Source organism: Lithobates pipiens, unplaced genomic scaffold, assembly GCF_037356315.1.
Source record: "Lithobates pipiens isolate NorthernLeopardFrog02 unplaced genomic scaffold, aLitPip1_a1.2 Scaffold_10, whole genome shotgun sequence".
Lineage (NCBI taxonomy): Eukaryota > Metazoa > Chordata > Amphibia > Anura > Ranidae > Lithobates > Lithobates pipiens.
In genome coordinates this window covers 158,897,350-158,917,393 of record NW_027507686.1, presented here as the reverse complement: position 1 = coordinate 158,917,393, position 20,044 = coordinate 158,897,350, and the positions used below count along the sequence as shown (strand labels likewise).

Genomic DNA, 20,044 nt, shown 5'->3' with positions numbered 1-20,044 from the left:
TTTGCTATACAGTGTAGCAGTGGTTCCTGTTTCCTCAGACTCTGCTAAATAACTAAAGTAACCTGAACTATCAGTCTTCAGAAGGGCAAGATATCAGGACACACTCCCTGAGAGTCTTACACTGTCTTAAAGTAGACTTTGCACTAAAATGCAGATATAAACACCAGGATGGCAAAGACAAGAGGCTAGCATCCAGTCCTCTCCAAAAGCCCCTGTCCCTGCTACTTCTGTCACAGTCCACTTTAAATGTGCAAAGGCAAATCTATGGCTCTTGACCTCCAGACATCTCATGTTTAACTAATAACCTAATATTACTTTCCCTGTAATTCACCGACCGACACAGCTCCTCTCTTAGCCATTGGGTTGTTGCGCCCACCTTTAGGAGAATACTAGCCATTACATGTTATGTAACACACAGAACTTTCCAGTTCCACCCAGGGGGCGGTCCCTTAGGTAACAACCCTCCAGCCTGCCATGCAGTCATCAGTTTTATTTTGCCTAGTGAAGGAGAAGGACCTAGGAACCCTGACGGGCCCATCGGTCCATCTTTTTTTTTTTCTGCAGAAGCTTGGCTTTTTGCGCAAGATGACAGATCCTATGATCTGCTATCAACAGCCGGCTGGGTGACAGGCTGAATACCCTTATCTTTGTAGTCTCCTTAGTCCGGCCATCGAGCGTGTGCAGACCATGGCTCCCTACTGACTCGGCCACAATGAAACCTCAGCTCCAGAGGTGGTCGGTGAGCTTTTATGCTCTGGGGCACACGTGAACGGGCTACTGATGTCTGTGTCACAGTGTTCCGGGCCAGCAGCCACCATGTACTGATCAGTGAGTGGGTCTGTGATGGAATGTCTCCCAGCTCTGCAGGACTAGTAAGTACAGCTCTCCCTGCCTCAGTGGGGCTGAGCAGCTGGGCATTCCCTGGGAGGTCGATTCAGGGGTCCCTCACCTCCCTCTCTCCTCTCCCTGTCCCTTTCTCCCTCCCCCTCCCTGTGGGGGATGCTGCAGAGGGGTGTGTGTGTCTGTGCAGGGGCTCTCCGGGGGGCTCTCACCTGGGGGGGTGGGGTTGTGCTGGCTGGCTGTGTCCTGGGTCCTGTTTTTCATGTCCCTGGAAGGTGCCTGTGAGGCTGTGCTTGTGTCCTGTGCAGTACTGTTTCACCACCATTGTTTCTCCCTGTCCCTCATGGCTTTTGCATCAGTGGCCATCTTAGGTGTGGGAAAGGGAAAGCATGCTCTCCTGGGCTTCTTCGGCCATTTTCCCTGTGATTTGTCCTTATACTGGACGCCGTTGCTTATTTTCTGGAAGCCTAAACACGTTTTTTCAGTGTTCTCTAGCGGCAGCATGTGCTCCTGTGCTCTGGCTGCCATTTTCCTTGTGTTTTATGTCCTTATACTGGATGCTGGGCGGCCATTTTCTTTGAGCCTGAGCACCCTACAGAGCTGTTTCAGCGCCATTAGCAGCTGCTTCCACTGACATAGAGCTGATTCCTCTGCACCTGGGAGCCAACAGAGACAACAGGCACTACCTGCTAGATAATGCAGAACCCCTCAGGGTGGTGAGTCCTGCGGGAAAGAGCCCCTCAGCCAGCAGCAGTAAGGAGGGTGGGACTGTCACTGTCCTAAGTCCCCTTCGGGTGGCAGACAGGGTAGGGTCAGCATGGCTTCAGAAACTGATGTTTCTTCCCCCGGAATCCAGGCAATTGCAACCGGTTCGCCTGCGGAATGTGCAGTGCCTTTGGACACCTTGAAGGCCATCCTCAATTCGTTCGTTGCCAAGATGGAGGCGGTGCGTGGGCGCAAAGGTGCTAAAAAGTGGCCCCTGCCCCCCCTTCCTCTGGGGAGAGCTCTGACACAGACTCAGGCCCTGCTGAGGCTGGTGACCCCTGCTCTGTCGTTTCAGATGTCGCTGACCAGGACCGCTCTGACAGTGAGGATGAGTCCCCGTTCGGGTCCGTGCGTGACAAAGTGCTTGTTGGAGCACTTATCACAGCTGTGCGTGAAACCATGAAGATTCAGGAGCCAGCAGATGCTTCTGCTGAGGTAGCAGTCCCTTTTGGGTCCCGTAAGGCAGCCCGTTCACCTAAGGTGCTGCCGTATCTGACTTATTTTGACAAGTTCATTTACAAGGAATGGGGTAGACTGCAACGGACCTTTTTCGGTCCCCAAATACATGGCGGGGCGTTACCCTTTCAGGGAGAGCCTTCTCAAAAAGTGTCCGGCTCCTCCGGTCGTGGACCCCCCAGTATCCAGGTTAAACAAAGTAACCACGATCCCGGTAGAGGGGACTCTTGCATTTAAGGATCCCACGGACAGGAAGGCCGAGGCAGTGGCTCGTTTACGGTTGTGGGGTCAGCCGTGCGACCAGTACTGGCATCTGCACAAGTGTCGCAGACACTGAGTGGGCAAAGTTGTTGCACCGCAAATTGGGAGAACAACAGGCTTCTCCTGTCTACGTGGAACTAGCAGACCAACAAGTCCTTAAGTACGTTTGTGACACGGCCCTGGATACTCTCCCCCTGTTATCCAGGGCTTCAGTGTCAGCAGTGGTGCTGAGTTGCCTGATTTGGTTAAAATGCTGGTCTGCTGACCAGGCATCCAAGAAAGCCCTGACGGATCTTTCCTTCATTGGCGACCGGCTTTTTGGAGCCTCTTTGGATGACATTATTAAGAATGCCACGGGTGGTAAGAGTACACTACTCCCACAGGCCAGGAAGGCTAAGGAGCCACGCCGTAGGCAAAGGCCCTCCTTTTCCGCTCACAAACGGCTTTTTCGTCCGCCCGGAGCTTCGGCCAAATGTCCCCAGCCCGACAGGACGACTACGGAAGGACAGAAACGCCCCTGGAAGCCTGGGAACAAAAGTGCTACTGTGTGAAGGTTTGCCCCCACCCATGTCTCGGGTGGGGGGTCGCGATCTGATCTCCTCAGGCTACACGATAGAGTTTCTCTCTTGGCCGCCAAACAGATTCTTCCCCTCCAGCATTCCCGTTCTCCCGGCAAGCCGGGAGGCCCTCTAGGGGGCCGTAAGGGACCTGCTGAATCTCGGGGTGATTGTACCTGTTCCTGAATCGGAACGTTTCCAGGGGTTCTACTCAAACCTTTTTGTAGTTCCCAAGAAGGAAGGGGTACGTCCAATCTTGGATCTAAAAGCCCTCAATCACTTTGTGAAAGTACAGAGGTTCAGAATGGAATCAGTTCACTCAGTAGTCGCTGCACTCCATCAAGGGGACTCCCTGGCATCCTTAGGCATCCAGGATGTGTACCTGCACATACCCATATGCCTCAAGCATCAAAAATTTCTGCGGTTTGCAGTCGGGGAAGCCCACTATCAGTTTGTGGCTCTCCCTTTTGGTTTGGCATTGGCCCCCCGAGTCTTTACCAAGGTATTGGCTCCAGTCTTGGTGTTGCTGCGGCAAAGTGGGATCGCGATCATGGGATACCTAGGCGATCTCCTCCTGAGAGCATCTTCCACCTCAGAGTTTGGGTGGCTGTTGAATCTAAAGAAGCCGGTGGTAGTACCGACCCAGCATTTGGAGTACCTAGGCTTGCTGCTGGACTCCAGGGAAGCGAGAGTTTTTTCTCCCTTCAGACAAGCTGCAGACTCTCAGAGCCACGGTAAAACTGTTGATGAATCGCAAGTGGTCGTCTCTTTGCATTTGCATGCGAGTCCTGGGACTCGTGTGGCCTCCTTCGAGGCAGTACCGTATGCCTAGTTCCACACCAGAGTTCTGCAGAAGGAGATTTTGACAAAGTGGGGCAAATCTCCATTGTCCCTGGATCGGCAAATCCAGGTGAGCCAGTTAGTCAGAGATTCCCTGATCTGGTGGCTGAGGTCCCCGGTGCTTCAGTCCGGGAAGTCGTTCCTACCTCTGAAATGAAAAGTGATCACAACAGACGCCAGCCTATCCGGCTGAGGTGGAGTAATGGGGGTTCAGTCGGCTCAAGGCCTCTGGTCGACGGAGGAATCCAAATTGCCGATCAATCTGCTCGAGCTGAGAGTGATCAGGCTATGGTCGTTGAGACTGCGAGGGCGTCCGATCAGGATCCAGTCAGACAACGCCACTGCGGTGGCATATTTCAATCACCAAGGAGGAACAAGAAGCTCAGCTGCCACATGGGAGGTCGCTCACATACTTCGGTGGGCAGAGTGACATGTTCCGGCCCTGTCGGCCATTTACATCCCGGGAGTGGAGAACTGGCAGGTGGACTATCTGAGTCGCCAGATGCTGGACCCAGGAGAATGGGCGTTGCATCCGGAGGTTTTAAGGCTGCTGTGCCTGCGGTGGGGCACACCAGACGTGGATCTTCTGGCCTCCTGTCTCAATCGGAGGGTGCCGAGATTCGTGTCCAGGACAAGAGGTCCTTGGGCAGACGCGCTGGTGGCTCCGTGGGGTCAGTATCAGCTGATCTATGCTTTTCGACCACTAAAGCTGCTACCACGTCTGCTCCGCAGAGTGGAAGTCGAGGGGATGCCAGTAATTCTGGTCGCCCCAGATTGACCTCGACGGCCTTGGTACGCAGACCTAGTGCAGCTGGTGGCAGATGCCCCCTGGCGACTTCCGTTATGAGAGGACCTCCTGTCTCAAGGTCCGATTCTCCATCCTGCTTTACCATCGCTGGCTTTAACGGCATGGCTATTGAGAGGCAGGTGTTGAGGAACCGGGGTCTGTCGGACTCGGTGATCCCCACTATGTTGAGAGCATGGAAATCCTCTTCCAGGAAGATTTATCATCGTACCTGGAAGGCCTACATCTCCATGGGTGAGGAGAAAGGATGGCATCCACGCTCCTTTGCTATATCCAGGATCCTGCTGTTTCTTCAGCAAGGAGTAGACCAGAAGTTGGCATTAAGCACCATTAAAGGACAAATATCAGCCTTGGCTGTTTTTTTTTTTTCAACGACCCCTGGCGTCTCACTCACTGGTGCGTCCACCGTTGGGATTTGAACCTGGTGTTATCGGCGCTGCAAAAAACGCCATTTGAGAATATCGGGGAGATTCCCTCTGACTCTTTCCCAGAAAGTGGTCTTTCTAGTGGCTATTACATCGGCCAGGAGGCCTTGTCCTGCAAGTCGCCCTACCTGGTTATCCACAAGGATAAGGTGGTGTTGTGTCCTCAAACGTCTTTTCTGCCGAAGATGGTTTCGGCGTTTCACATCAATGAGGACATTATGTTACCATCTCTGTGTCCTAAGCCGACACATCCGAAGGAGGTGGCCCTTCACGCTCTGGACGTGTATTTGTCTGCCACAGCTCCCTTTGAGGAAGTCAGGCTTGCTGTTTGTTTCGGTGGCTGGTCCAAAGAAAGGCATGGTGGTCTCATCGGCCACCATTTCCAGGTGGATCAGACCAATTGTAGTACAAGCCTACGCCTTGAAGGGGCAGCTGCCCCCTTTCTGGTCACGGCCCACTCCACAAGGGCAATCGGAACGTCTTGGGCCTTCCAACACCAAGCGTATGTCGCTCAAGTGTGTAAAGTGGCGACCTGGTCGTCTGTCCACACGTTTACTAAGTTCTAAAAGGTAGAGGTCAGTGCATCGGCTGATGCCTGTTTTGGCCGCAAAGTTTTTCAGACGGCTGTATAGTTGCAATTGAGTATGCAATGTTTTTATTTTTTCCTGTTTTTTTTTATAAAAACGCAGTACCGTGAAGTTAATGCACTGTTGCATTACATTGTTTTTGGTGCGGTTGTGGGTAGACACTCCTGTTGAGGCTACCCTGGTTTTGTGGTGGATTTTTCCACGCACTGGCTTTTTTTTTTTGTGGGTAAAGTTTCACTAGTTTCCATTTGCCATGGTGGATGACGTTTTTTATGCTGTTTTCCCACCCCTCGTTTTTGGCACTGCTTGGGGACATCCCAAGAGAGGAGCTGTGTCGGTCGGTGAATATAAGAGAAAATAGGATTTTTTGTACTCGCCGTAAAATCCTTTTCTCTGTAATTCACCGACCGACACAGCACCCGCTCCTCCTTTTTCTCTTTACATTATACTGCTTGTTGACGTACTGATGACTGCATGGCAGGCTGGAGGGTTGTTGCCTAAGGGACCGCCCCCTGAGCGGAACTAGAAAGTTCTGTGTGTTACGTAACATGTAATGCCTAGTATTCTCTGAAAGGTGGGCGTAACAACCCAATGGCTAAGAGAGGAGCTGTGTCGGTTGGTGAATTACAGAGAAAAGGATTTTACAGTGAGTACAAAAAATCCTATTTTTACGTGTATAATGGTTCACGAAGTTCACATTTTGCTTTGTTCTTCAGGAGGAGAGTTATGGAGGAAGCCTCATATATACAAATCCTGAAGTACTGATTGAGGGTCCTTCATCTGGATCACTGAACACTGAGTGAGTGAAAATCAAACGCTGCATATAATTTAAAAATGTTAAAAAAAAAAAATTAAAAAAAAGTATGTGTGTGTGTCCACATAAGTAAGTGTCTTTCTGCATTATTTTCTGGTCCATTTTTAATTACTGTTTTTTTTTCCTATAAGTGGGAAGAAAACTGTACTATGAATGATTCTACTTTTATACCTGAATATTCAAATTTTTTCAGTCCTTCTCTGTTTTAGTTGCAAAACTGCAGCATGCTGCACTTTTCATCACACATGTTCTGTTTAGTTGCTTTGTAGAACAGAATGTGTGTTGTCTTCTTGGTTTTCATCGTATTTATTTATTTTTTTATTGCAAGTGGCAATGATGATCAGTGACCTTTCTAGTAGAGAAAGGAGGCTAAAAAGGGTTTGAAGCATTACCATACAGATCTCCTTTTCGATTATTGTCTTTCAAAATATGTATAGACTATAAGCAATGCTAATATGTTTTAGGAGTCCCTTCTGCATAAGGTCAGGTATTGGATAGCATGTGACAACATTTGAGCCAACAGCAATGTTACAATTTTGTGAAATTTCTTTTTTCTAGCTCCCCAATGTCCTTAAATGCTGATATTGCAGATGGTAACCCTGACTCAGACCATAACCTATCACCAGCTTTACAGCAGAAGCCAAAGAAGGTAATTAATTACATGTCTTTTCGGTCCTAGACAATATTCCTGATGTACCCATCAACAGGGATGATGGATAAAGGATACCATGTTAGATGTATGTAGACATAATGTGGGGATGTGTCAGGATGAAGAGCAGGGAAGGGGATATGCACTGATAGCACTTTATTCCGCAATTCAAATTAAGCGGGGGTCCTCTGGACTGGTGAATTTATTTTACACTAATTTTGGTTTATTTATTAATTTATGCACTTGTGTGATTTTTGTTCCTTAAATTAGGGACCTATTGCTTGAGGACTTAATTCAACACACACCTTGTGTGAGGTGGGATATTGATTTTAGCACACCAATATTTTTGTATATCAACAAGATTGAGGGCTGGGTCCTTTGTCTCAAAGGTGAAACATCAGAGGTCTGTTTAGACCCCTGAAATCTCGACAAAGCCCCCCAACAGGGCTCCAAAAAAAAAAAGTAAACCTCATTTAAAAAATACTGACACCAGTGGCAGAACTACTAGGGTCACAAAGATCGCACTTGCAACTGGGCCCTGGCGTTCTGCCATTGTGGGCCAAGGGAAGGAACCTGGCCAGGGGGCTCTTCGCGATTTCTTGCACTTGAGCCCTAAAGGTTCTAGTTATGCCATTGTCCATGTAGTTGTTATTACTGGAAGCTTCTGAATATTTTTTATCACAAAATGTTATGTTGCATGCATTTGTTTGCACATAAGAACATCTCCTATTGTTCTGTGTTCACTGTTTGGAGATGAACCTGTCTATGGAGATCGAATGTAAACGGACCGCCTGTCCATTTTCATTTGATCCGATTCTACAGACGGAAAACAAGGTATCCACCCGTCTGGATTTCACAGACCGGATCAGATAGCGGCGGATGTCAGTGAACATGTCAGTGCTGACATCTGCCGCACCATAGAAGTGCATTAAGTGTACGATCAGGCCAGCCCTAAAAATTGACAGGCGGTCCTGATCAGATTACCCGTGTGAAACAGTGGGGGTTAAAAACAGTATTTGATCCCCTGCTGATTTTGTACGTTTGCCCACTGACAAAGAAGTGATCAGTCTATAATTTTAAGGGTAGGTTTATTTTACAACACAACAACAAAAATCTACAGAAAAACACATTTCAAAAATGTTATAAATTGATTTGCATGTTAATGAGTTAAATACTGTACGTATTTGACCTCTTTGCAAAACATAACTTGGTGGTACTTGGTGGAGAAACCCTTGTTGGCAATCAGAGGTCAGACGTTTCTTGTAGTTGGCCACCAGTTTTGCACATATTTCAGGAGGGATTTTGTCCCACTCTTTTGCAGATCCTCTCCAAGTCATTAAGGGTCTGAGGCTGACATTTGGTAACTCATGTCTACAGCTCCCTCCACATATTTTCTATTGGATTAAGGTCTGGAGACTGGCTAGGCCACTCCAAGACCTTAATATGTTTCCTCTCGAGCCACTCTCTTGTTGCATTGGCCGTGTTTGTATAGGGTCATTGCCATGCTGGAATACCCATCCACGACCCATTTTCAATGCTCTGTCTGAGGGAAGGAGGTCATTACCCAAGATTTGATGGTACATGGCACCGTCCATTGTCCCTTTGATGCGTTAAAGTTGTCCTGTCCCCTTAGCAGAAAATTGCCCCCAAAGCATAATGTTTTCTCCTCCATGTTTGACGGTGGGGATGGTATTCTTGGAGTCATAGGAAGCATACCTCCTCCTCCAAACATTGCGAGTTGAGTTGATGCCAAAGAGCTAAATTTTGGTCTCATTTGACCACAACGCTTTCACCCAGTTCTCCTCTGAGTCAATCAGATGTTCATTAGCAAACTTCAGACAGGCCTGTACATGTGCTTTATTGAGCAGGGGGACCTTGCAGGCGCCGCAGGGTTTCAGTCCTTCACAGTGTAGTGTGTTACCAATTGTTTTCCTGGTGACTATGGTCCCAGCTTCCTTGAGATCATTGACTAGTTTCTCCCGTGTAGTTCTGGGCTGATTCCTCACCGTTCTTATGATCATTGACACTTTTAACAAGGTGAGATCTTGCCTGGAGCCCCAGACAGAGGGAGATTGACAGTTATTTTGTGTTTCTTCTATTTTCAAATAATTGTATCAACTGTCGTCACCCTCTCACGAAGCTGCTTGGCAATGATCTTGTAGCCCATTCCAGCTTTGTGTAGGTCTAAAATCTTGTCCCTTACATCCTTGGACAGCTCTTTGGTCTTTGCCATGGTGGAGAGATTGCAATCTGATTGATTGCTGGCTTCTGTGGACAGGTGTCTTTTTTTTTTATACAGGTAACAAGCTGAGATTAGGAGCACTCCCTTTCACACTGTGCCTCCTATAGCTTTGGTGGTAAAATGCCGCTATTTTTATCAGCGTTTTACCATCGGATTTGCGGCGCGTTTCGGCTAGCAGCCAAGAAAGGGTTAAAACTGCCCGCAATGCACCACAATATTACATTTTGCCGGTGGTATAGTCACGCTGCCCCATTGATTTCAATGGACAGGATCAGTGGAGGAGCGGTAAACACTCCAAAGAAGCTTCTGGCAGGACTTTTCCTGACGCCCTGCCAGCGCACCACTCCAGTGTGGAAACCCTCGGGCTTCCACACTGGAGACAATGGAGCAGCTGTTTGAGGGCGGATTGCAGGCGCTATTTTTAACGCTATAGCACCTGAAAAATGCCCTCCGTGTGAAAGGGGTCTAAGGGAGTGCTCCTAACCTCAGCTCGTTACCTGTATAGAAGACTCCTGGGAGCCAGAAATCGTGCTGATTGATAGGGGATCAAATACTACTTTCACTCGTTAAAATGCAAATCAATTTATAACTTTTTTTAAAGGCGATTTTCTGGATATTTTTGTTATTCTGTCTCTCACTGTTTATAATCTTAATGGTAGTTTTTTTGTTTTTTAACGGAACGTTTCTCTGTCAGTGGGCAAACGTACAAAATCAGCAGGGGATCAAATGCTTTTTTCCCTCACTGTACCTGCTCTGTTGCAGAGCAGCACAGAGCAGCCCAGATCCTCTTCTTTTTGGGTCCCTTTTCTGTGCCCATGTCCCCTCCCTCCTGTCAAGTGCCCCCACAGCAAGCAGCTTGCAATGGAGGCACCCAAGCCGAGCTGCAGCTCCATGTGTCCATTCAGACATGGGGCTGTGGTTTGGCCCCTGCCCAACCCTGCCCCCTCTCTCTCCTGATTGGTTAACTGACTTTGGTTGACTGCAGCGAGAGCCAGTGGCGCTGCTGCTGTGCCTCAGCCAATCAGGAGGGACGGCTGAAACACTCGTGGACAACTGGACATCGCTGGACAGAGATGGTGCTCCAGTAAGTTATGGGGGGGGGGGGGGCTGGGCTACTGCACACATAAAGACTTTTTATCTTAATGCATAAAATGCATTAAGATAAAACTTCTGACTTTACAATCCCTTTAAAGATGAACCTCACTACACCAATGCCCCCATTTTTTTCCCTCATACCTGTTATCCAGGGCTGTCCTCAACTCACATACTCACCAGCAATGCCCTGCTGCCATCTGCTGCTCAGGTGCCACAGCCCAGGTCCTGCATCATCATCTTTTGGTATAACGGGAGAGGAATGCAGGGAATTAAAGCAGCTCCCAGGAGTAAAGGCCCTTTGTTACCTGTTATTGGATGTTTAAAAAGATGACAGAATTCTCTGTTGCTTTTCACTTTGCTTTATACCATCAGTGCATAACAAATATGAGAGTAATTGATTTTTTATTGCCTTTAGAAGAAGAAGAAAAAGAAGAAAAGCAACAAAATATCACCAGAAGATGCAAACAAACACGCTGTTTATGATGGGCCTGGCCTTCCTATTCATGAGGAGAATGGTATGGCAGATAAGCAGCTAAGGGCCTCATTTATCTGATAAAACAGATGTGTTGCCATTAAGGTGGTTGTAAACCCACTTTTGTGACCGGCGACATGTCTCCTGGAGTTATTTCTGGGTATTGCGGGCTCCGTCACTGTGATTGGCTGGAGCCACGATGACATCGCTCCGCGTATGGGTGTGGAAGCCACCCGTAACGGCACAGCAGCTGAAGAAACGGCACAAACGGTTTGTGCCGTTTCTTCAGTGCGCATGTGCCAATACAGTGAATATCTCCTAAACCAGGGGTCTCAAACTGGCGGCCCTCCAGCTGTTGCGAAACTACAAGTTCGATCATGCCTCTGCCTGTGGGAGTCATGTTTGTAACTGTCGGCCTTGCAATGCCTCATGGGACTTGTAGTTTCACAACAGCTGGAGGGCCGCCAGTTTGAGACCCCTGTCCTAAACGGTGCAAATTTAGGAGATATTCACGGTACCTACAGGTAAGCCTTATTATAGGCTTACCTGTAGGTAAAAGTGGTGTTGGTTGTACCCAAACTTGTGCTGAAGTTTTATTATAAAAAATAAATGATAATGATTGCTATATAGCCAAGGAACACAGATCTATCTTGCTATTTTGATGCACAGTGTGGCTAGTAGATTGCTGTTGAGTATATAGACAGAGGATTGCTTGAAGGTAATGCTCCTTTTTAGATGATGCCCCTTGCGTTTGTTTTGTACATGCTTCCTCTTCAGGGCCTCGGGGTCAGTTCTTAAAGACAAACTAAATTCTATTAAATCTGCCTCCCTCGCTGTTCCGTGTCTTTGAAGATATTGATTGGCCGATCCAAGATGAATTCATTCCCATGTATACACACATGGGAGTTATTTACCCCTGCATTAAGGCATGCCAAGAGTGTACCCTGAGCTGTGCATGCACTGCTTTGTGTATATTTAGAAGAAATCTTGCTGGCAGGCAGAGGACGGGCTTTTATGGCAAGCCTCTTCTGCAGTAAAAGCCTACTTACCAGTGGTGTTTCACTGTAATAGCTATAGTTCTACTTGAAGAATAAGAACTTTATTGATCCAGTTGCAAATCACCCTCAATTTTCACAGCAGAAGAACAGAAGCCATTCTCTCAGCAGTTCAGCTCTCTAATCTATCCTTCCCAGAGCACCTATTCTGTATATACTGTACATTAGAGTTTAGAAGCCTGAGCGGCTGCTAAGTCAGGAGACTTGAAGGACTTTTAGTGCCTCTGCTGCATATTTGAAGGTTGAATTGCCTTAGTGTCATCAGCTAAATAAGGGCTTGTTTAAAGTTCAGATACTGCTTGTTAGAATTGTGTGAATGTCCATAACCCGATCAGAGATTTCATTTAAGTTATTTAAACACATTATTTAGATGGTAAATGCTTGCTGCACACATTGTGTATAATGTTAACATTTCCCAGGTGTATAATGTGAAGATTTCTCCTATTAAAGGCAATTTTTTTTATATTACTCCCTTGCCACCGCCTGTACTTATAAATGTGGCTTTACTGAAGTGGGTCTTCTTCCATGGGTCCCCAAATATGCGTGCATCTGTTTGTGCTGGGAGAGTGCTCCCATCACAGAGACCAAGCTCTTACTAAGAGCTCTGGATCTTGTATGAACGATCGGAACCTTGGAGGCCCAGTTCCCAAATACTTGATCACTGCCATAGCCTTTAAGTGCCAGTTCACACTAGCGTGATGCGGGAAGCAGCACAATTCCAGTGGCAGTTCCTGCATAGGACTCGCAGGCAGTTCACATTGCCCTATGCAAATCGCTGCGGGTGTCAATAGAAAGCTAATGACACCCCCAGATTGGTTTGCATATCGCAGTGGGAACTGCCAAATGGTGCAGGAATCGGATGTTCACATCTATGTGATCCGATTCCAGTGCGGACCAAAAAAAGGGTCCTACACCATTTTGGTGCGAAAGCGATGCAAATTCAGCCATACAATCTGTATGGCTGAATTTGCATCTCACAGACATCGCATGTGATCTGCACAATAGTGCGGTGCGAATTGCATGCAATGTCCAACTTTGCACCAGTGCGAGCCCAGCCTGAATGTCTATCACAGTGATCAGTCACTGTACAGCCTGCCCCATGTTTATTTTTTTTCTCTGCTAAATGGAGCGAAAAATAAAATGTATAATAAAAAATAAAGATAAAATAGGTAGATCAGGGTTTGATCTAGGTGATACATATACATTTTTTATTTTATTTTATTTTTTTAATTTTTTTTTTTTTTTTAGGCGATATTGATACATTTTTAGGATATATAAAATCTGGTGCAGCTGTGCATAGAAACCAATCGGCTTCCAGTTTTTTTTTTTTTTTTTTTGTCAAAGCTTAATTGAACAAGCTGAAGTTAGAAGCTGACCGGCTACCATGAACAGCTATACCAGATTTTGCACTCTCCAGTTCTAGTAAATTAATCTCAATATATAATCCACCTGGAAGCAGGTGCGATGATCTGTATAGTTTTACTAACCCGTCTCAAAGTTGAAAAACTGTGTTCAGGTGTTAGGATTTGTTTTACCCTCCATCTTGAATAGGGTTAAAGTAATAAACATGTTATACTTGCATGCTCTGTGCAATGGTATTGCACAGAGCTGCCCCGAACCTCCTCTTCTGGGGTCCGCCATGCTCTTTGATCCTTCTCTTCTGTGTCTGCCCCCTTAGCAAGAGCTTAAGGATTTAAGCAGGCCATAAATGGTGTGAATTTCTTTCCTGCGACCACGGGTTGCAGGAAAGAAATTTACACAAATCCCCCATCAACACAGACAGTGCTGATGGGGAAATTCCTCCTGCCCAGTCATTGTATGCTTCCAGCGAGGTGAGGGGGATGGTGGCAGAACCCGTCCCTGTCGGCTCTGGAAGCCACTAGTTAATCTGTCGATCATCTTGGTACATTCAGCCTCCCCGTGCACGGTTCAAATCTCGGCCGGTTCAGCAGAAACATATTTGAACCATCTATGGCCGGCCTTAGGGGCTCACTCCCATGCCCACAGCACAGCTTGGCCTCACCCCCAAATCCTCCCTCGTGGATTTAATTGACTGTTAGCTTTTTCATTGTACTGATTGCTACAAAGCAGTGAGAATTGTTAGCCTAATTCAGTAATCCATGCCTAAAATCATTTTCAAGAAAAATGAGGGGCTTATTATACAGCAATGGTATGACTGCACCACAGCCATACTGCTGCTTCAAAAAATAAAATAAAACCACCTTAATAGTGTTTTGCTACTAAAGCTAGGGATGCACCAATACCGATACTAGTATCGGTACTCGTGCAAATGCTCCGATGCCCGATCTGATAATTTTTTATTTTTTTTATCGGACCTGGCATCCTCAAACTCAGCAGGGAGGGCAGTTACAAGCACCGATCTACCTGTATAGCTTTTCTGACAGCCGCTTCTCCTCCTCCTCTCTCCGGCTTCTTTATTAAAAGTTATACAGGGAGATCAGTGCTTGTAATGGCCCCCACCGCTGAATTGATCATCCTCGACTGTCCCTGTGTCCTCCTCCCCCTCTCCGGGTCCTCAAATCCCCTCTCTTTCTCTCTCTGGCGTTCTCCTCCCTCTCTCCAGGCCCCTGGCTCCCTGTGTCCTTTTCCCTCTCTGCTCCCCGGGTCCTCCGTGTCCCCCCCTGTCCTGGATCTGTCAGGATGGAGAGCGGAGGAAGGAGCTGGTAAATCTGTCATTTACTAGCTCCTTCCTTTTCTGAATAAACAGAGTCGGTGATCACTGATGTCTCAGTTTATGAATGGAGAGGAGTCTTTGTCTCCTATCCATTCCTTTTTGGTGCAGCTGAGGCTGCTGAAAAAGTAACTGGAGAATCTGTGTCCTTAGTCGCTTTCTGTGTCTCAAAGGTGAGATGTCAGGGGTCTGTTTAGACCCATGACATCTCGCCAAAGCCCCCATGCCCCCATAATTATTTAAAGGTGAACTTATAAAACTAACTAAAATGAACACAGACATCCCCCCCCCAAAAGAAAGCATTGTAAATAAAGAAATATATAAATTGTAAAAAAATAACAATAAATTCAAAAAAAAAAAAAATGAAATGAAATGAAAAAACTACTGAGACACAGTCCATGCCCCATCTGTGTCATCTATCAGTTCTGTATATTAGTGCCACTGCCGCACAACATTAAAAAAAAAAAAGTATCGGTATCGGCGAATATTTAAAAAAAATAAGAATAAAAAGTGGTATAGGTGCAACCCTAACTAAAGCCAGTAAGAAATTGCTTTCATTTTGTAATTTGTCCTCTACAAATGACAGAATTTTGTTTTTATATGCAACATACTGACCAAGAGGAGGGTTTGGTCATTGATGAACAGATAACCGTAGTGGTAATATGTTGCCACTTTTAATGCAGTTGTGTAACCTGTTCTAACCATAACCCTAAATTATTTTTCTTTCTTTTTTTCAGAACTTCCAGTCTCACCAGCACCTCCAAGCTTGGCCAGTAATTCCCCAAATTTCCCAGTGAGATCTTTACAAGTCTTGGCGCCCATCCATCCGATCCAGGCAGCAGGACCTCCTGCAGAATATCATTCTGACTCTGCTGAGTCTATGGAGGAAATTCCTGTTGCCCAAACTCATCTTGGCAGCTCCTCCATGACTGAAAACCTCTTTCTTACCCCGAGGAGCCCCAGAGACTTGGCAAACGAATGTGAGAATGGACTGAGGCAGAGCTGGCCTGCAACTGCACAGAAGTTTGAGCTTCTTCCAAAGGTTCCCACTGTTTTTGTCAGTGAGAGCAGCGGAGAACTTTTATCCAGTAGAACCATGGATGAACCCAAAGCACAGGACACTCACTGTACACGGTACAATACGATGTGGATGGCAAAGGGAAAAGGAGGAGAGCAGGTTCTTTCCATCTCTAATGCTGAAGTTTCACCCACCATCAATACTAACCGGTAGTTTAATCTTCTTTTATATGAAGATTTTTACTCCTTTATTCTTAATAAATTCTTTTTGATATTTCATATTTAGTAGTTGTAATTTATTAAATAAATTACTAATACACATTTTCTTTTTTGTTTACAAACATTGTAGTAAATGAAAATTTGTGGTACAAGAAAAAAAAATATGCTGAAAATGGTATTTCCAAAGATGCATCTAGTTTTAAATAATAGGGGTATAATAAAATGTTTCCTAAAACCTTAAGGTAAAGCAATGTTATGACTTAAGACTTAAAAGAATGAATATATCCACATAGAGAGCTATTGATAGAGTAAACAGTGAATGACTGATCATTTAAGAGCAGTTATTGAGGGGCTATCTAATGTTCAGTAAATTGAAGAAGGACCTTAGAATGGTTAAACCAGGGATCCCGTTTAGTGTAATAAAAAGACAGGATTGTATAGGGTGTGAAATATTCTTTCCATACGACAAATGGAGTCTACACTCGCTTTCAAATGTGTAAACCTTCACAAAAGGTAAACAATTGGCTAAGATAAGGTGGATAGGGTTACCAATTAAAGTTGTAGAAAAAAAATCCAGTTTATACCAAATATGGGATATCTTCTCACAATCCCCAAAAATATGGGGGAAGGACACCCTCTGAAACGGGCAGGAGAAACTGATGGCAAGATAGCAATCCAATACACATTTTCTAATGGAATCTGTTCATAAATAAATATATCTTTGTAGTATTTTATGATTACTTCAACGTGGGATGAGGTTAAAGGGACATTAAAGGTTCCCTTTTTTTTCTTTTAAAATAACAAACATGTTATACTTCCCTCCTCTGTGCAGTTGGTCTTGCACAGAGTGGCCTGATCCTCTTCTTCCGGGCTCCCTCAATGGAGCTCCTGGCTTCTCCCCACTTTGAGTGACCCATCTGAGAAGCACCCTGCTTCCTGCTCTCCCTTGTCGTCCTCTGTCCTCTCCCCCCTCCCTGTCAGCTTGTGACAGTGCCCGCCCCGCGACTTCTGTCCCCCTGTGTGAGTGATTAAAAAAAAAGATGATTTTACCAAATTTTTCAGCGCCTCTCAGCAATCACATGACTGGCCAGCTCTTTCTCCTTTCATGCAGCCATCCCAAGAGACGTCAGCGGGATAATCTCAGCCCCGCCCACTGCAGCTATTTGGGAAAGGTGAAAAACAGCCAGTCATGTGATTGCTGAGAGACACTGTGAAATGAGGTATAATCTTTTTTTATAACTTGCTCACACGGGGACACAGAATTAGGACACAGCACTGATCGTTTGAAGATGTGAAAGTGCATTAAAAGCCAGGATGGACCTTTAAGCCAAACATTAAAAGCCAGCAGCTACACATACTGCAGCTGCTGCCGTTTAATAATCGGACACTTACCTGTCCCGGAATGTCGGCACCACAGCTGATGTTTCCATCAGCTGTCGGGTGCATGCTGCCTCCATTGCAGTAAGGGAATCCGGCAGTGAAGACTCACAGCTTCACCCCGGGAACCCTACTGTGCAAGACTCCGCTCCTTTCTCCTGACGGCCCCGGTGGCCAAGGAAGGAGGAGGGAGCCCGGGCTGAGGCTCCCGGAAGTGGTAACAGGATACCTGTGAAAGACAGGTATCCTTCCCCGCCTCCCACCGAAAGGGGCCAAATGTGGCACCTGAGGGTGGAAGGAGTACAATGAGCGGAAGTTACACTTTTGGGTGGAACTCCGCTTTAACAAGCACTTTAACATCAGAGTATACAGCAACAGTATAATTTTTCAAAAACCATTTGTCATTATAAAGCAGTCCTTGAGCCCCTGAAGGCAGGAGGAAGCATTTACTCAGTCTCTTCTTCCCCAGGGAGCAGGACTGCAACATTGTAACTCTGCCTACTTCATTACGACTTATTATGACTTATGACCCCATACACACTAATAGATTTTCTGCAGATTTTTGTCTTTAGGGGACCATCCAGACCAAAACCATATAATATGAGGTCAAACCTTAAGAGTTTCAATTTGTATGCAATCGGGCTTCTATGGAGGCTTTAAAGCAGCATGGGCTATAATTTGTGAAGCACAGCCAAAGTAAACCAAACGCAAGGTGTAAACTGTAAGATAACCATTTTATTTAGTGCCAGGTGCTTTGATTGGCATTCAGAGAGCTTTAACTTGCTTCAAAACATGGCTTTGAACACCCTTTGTTAAAGCTCTCTGAATGCCAGTCAAAGCCCCTGTCACTAAATAAAATGGTTGGCTTACAGTCCGCTTCAAAAATTATACCCCATGTCGCTTCAGTGGTGCTTCAAAGCCTCTACAGGCATACCCCACTTTTAAGTACACAATGGTGTTTATTTACTAAAGCAGGAAAGTGCAAAATCAGGCTCACTTCTACATAGAAACCAATGAGCTTCTAAACCCAGCTTGTTCAATTTAAGCTTTGGTAATAAAACCTGGAAGCTCATTGGTTTCTATGCAGAAGTGAGCCTAATTTAGCATTTTCCAGCTTTAGTAAATAGCCCTCATTGTGTAATTAAAAGTGGGTTATGCCTGTATAGAAGTGTATGTCAAAGCTTCCTTGAAGCACCTGTAGCTTTTAAGAGGCATTAACTTGGCTTCGCTTTGTTTTGGAGAAATTTCAGGGGAGATATCAGTGCGCTCACACACACAGGGCATCTGCCAAGCTTCATTAACCTCCCTGGTGGTACGATTTCGGATTTTAGCTGCTAAAAGCGGTACAATTATTTTGCATGAAAATTTGGTGTTTTTATATTGTAGTCCTGTAATTCTTAGCAATAACTCACTTAAATCTGTCCAAACCAGAGTCTAGCAGACATCCCGGGTATGATAAAGTTTGAAAAATGAAATCATAAATTATAATATAATAAATAATTATAAATAATTTTACCAAATAATAATATAACAATAATAAAAAATATTCAATAATGTAATCAAATCAAAAACACTGAAATTTGCTGAGTTGCAGAATTGTCACTGTCATTACTTTTCAGTATTTGATGACGGATCTCCCCACAAATCGCTATCGCTCAATTCTGTGAGTGATTCCAATTTATTATCGCTGTTTTCTAGCTGGTCTAAAATCATTTTTGATGTAAAGGGACAGTTTTGGTTGCTATGGACAATCTCCAGTTTCCAGGCATAAAGAAGTTTTTATTATGTAAAACTGCATGCAGGACACTGGGCAGACCACTAGGGACAAAGGGGATGTGAAATTATTACATGCAGTAATGTAATCTGTAAGATTACATTATACTGTATGTATACTGTGTGTTTCACTTTCTGAATTTGGCGCTGATCTCCGTCCCCATGCGTCGCAACGCTCGCAGGGCACGGAGATCGGCAATGTGATGAATCGAGTGAGACACGGCTCGCTCGTACAGCGCGGGGACATCGCTGGATCCGAGGGAGAAGGTAAGTAAACCTCCTCCTGGATCCAGCGATGCAGTCCAGAGTCTGGCTCGGGGTTACCGCTTTTGGTATAACAATTCCACCCCGATCCAGACTCGGGAATACCGCCAGGGGGGTTAAAGCTTCAAAAAAGCACCACTGAAGCATCATTGAAGCACCACCGAAGCATCAAAAACACATTTGAAAAAGCATGTTGAATCAGTAGGCGATTTAATGTGTGTTGAAGTCGTAGTGTAAATGAGCCCTAAAAGTGTTACTAAGCCCAGGACCCTGCATTCACTATATCTGATCTCCCACAGTACACAGAACATGAAAATGCAATTATTTTAGTAAATTGAAATGGCTAAATACTTTTTCTCATGAGTAGTATATAGTAGTCTTGTGACGTCTATCAGTGTTTGATTAAAGCTTGTAGGATCAGTTTCCATTCCACTCTGACTGTTCTATGAGGCTGCAGGACCCCTGACCCTCTGGACTGTGCTGATTGGCTCTGTACTGATCACAGCCTCCCAAGAAAAAAAAAAAAAACTTTCTAGCAATACACACCAGACTGAGCATGTGCAGAGTGACTCCAGAGGCTCTGTACTAACAAAAGATGGATTGGGGACAGTGGAAGAAGCGGAGGATCAGAGAAGACTGGATCAAACAGCCTTTTTACACAATGCAGAGGAGATTAACACCCTAGGTTCCCCAGTAAGTAGAACAAGCAGGCTTTACTGCGTATACGGACCGATTTTACTGTTGTGGGTTTAGTAACACTTAAACAGAACAGGATAACACAGTAGGACACTGAAGGTATGAAGCTGAAGATAGTTTTACAATTGCCGATTTCATTAGGC

General features: G+C 45.6%; 1 protein-coding gene across 4 annotated transcripts in view; it reads left to right on the top strand.

The window, feature by feature from the left end:
• ZDHHC1 (zDHHC palmitoyltransferase 1) overlaps positions 1-15,851 on the top strand; it is an 84,722-nt gene extending 68,871 nt beyond the window's left edge. For 3 of the 4 annotated variants that reach the window (XM_077458486.1, XM_077458491.1, XM_077458489.1), the window contains 4 exons: positions 6,253-6,335; positions 6,909-6,999; positions 10,752-10,851; positions 15,293-15,851. In XM_077458486.1, the coding sequence (XP_077314612.1) occupies positions 6,253-6,335; positions 6,909-6,999; positions 10,752-10,851; positions 15,293-15,786 (768 nt within the window). In that variant the 3' untranslated portion in view covers positions 15,787-15,851. The remainder of the gene's footprint in view (positions 1-6,252; positions 6,336-6,908; positions 7,000-10,751; positions 10,852-15,292) is intronic. The other variant, XM_077458495.1, reaches the window with a different exon arrangement.
• The last annotated feature ends 4,193 nt before the right edge of the window (positions 15,852-20,044 follow it).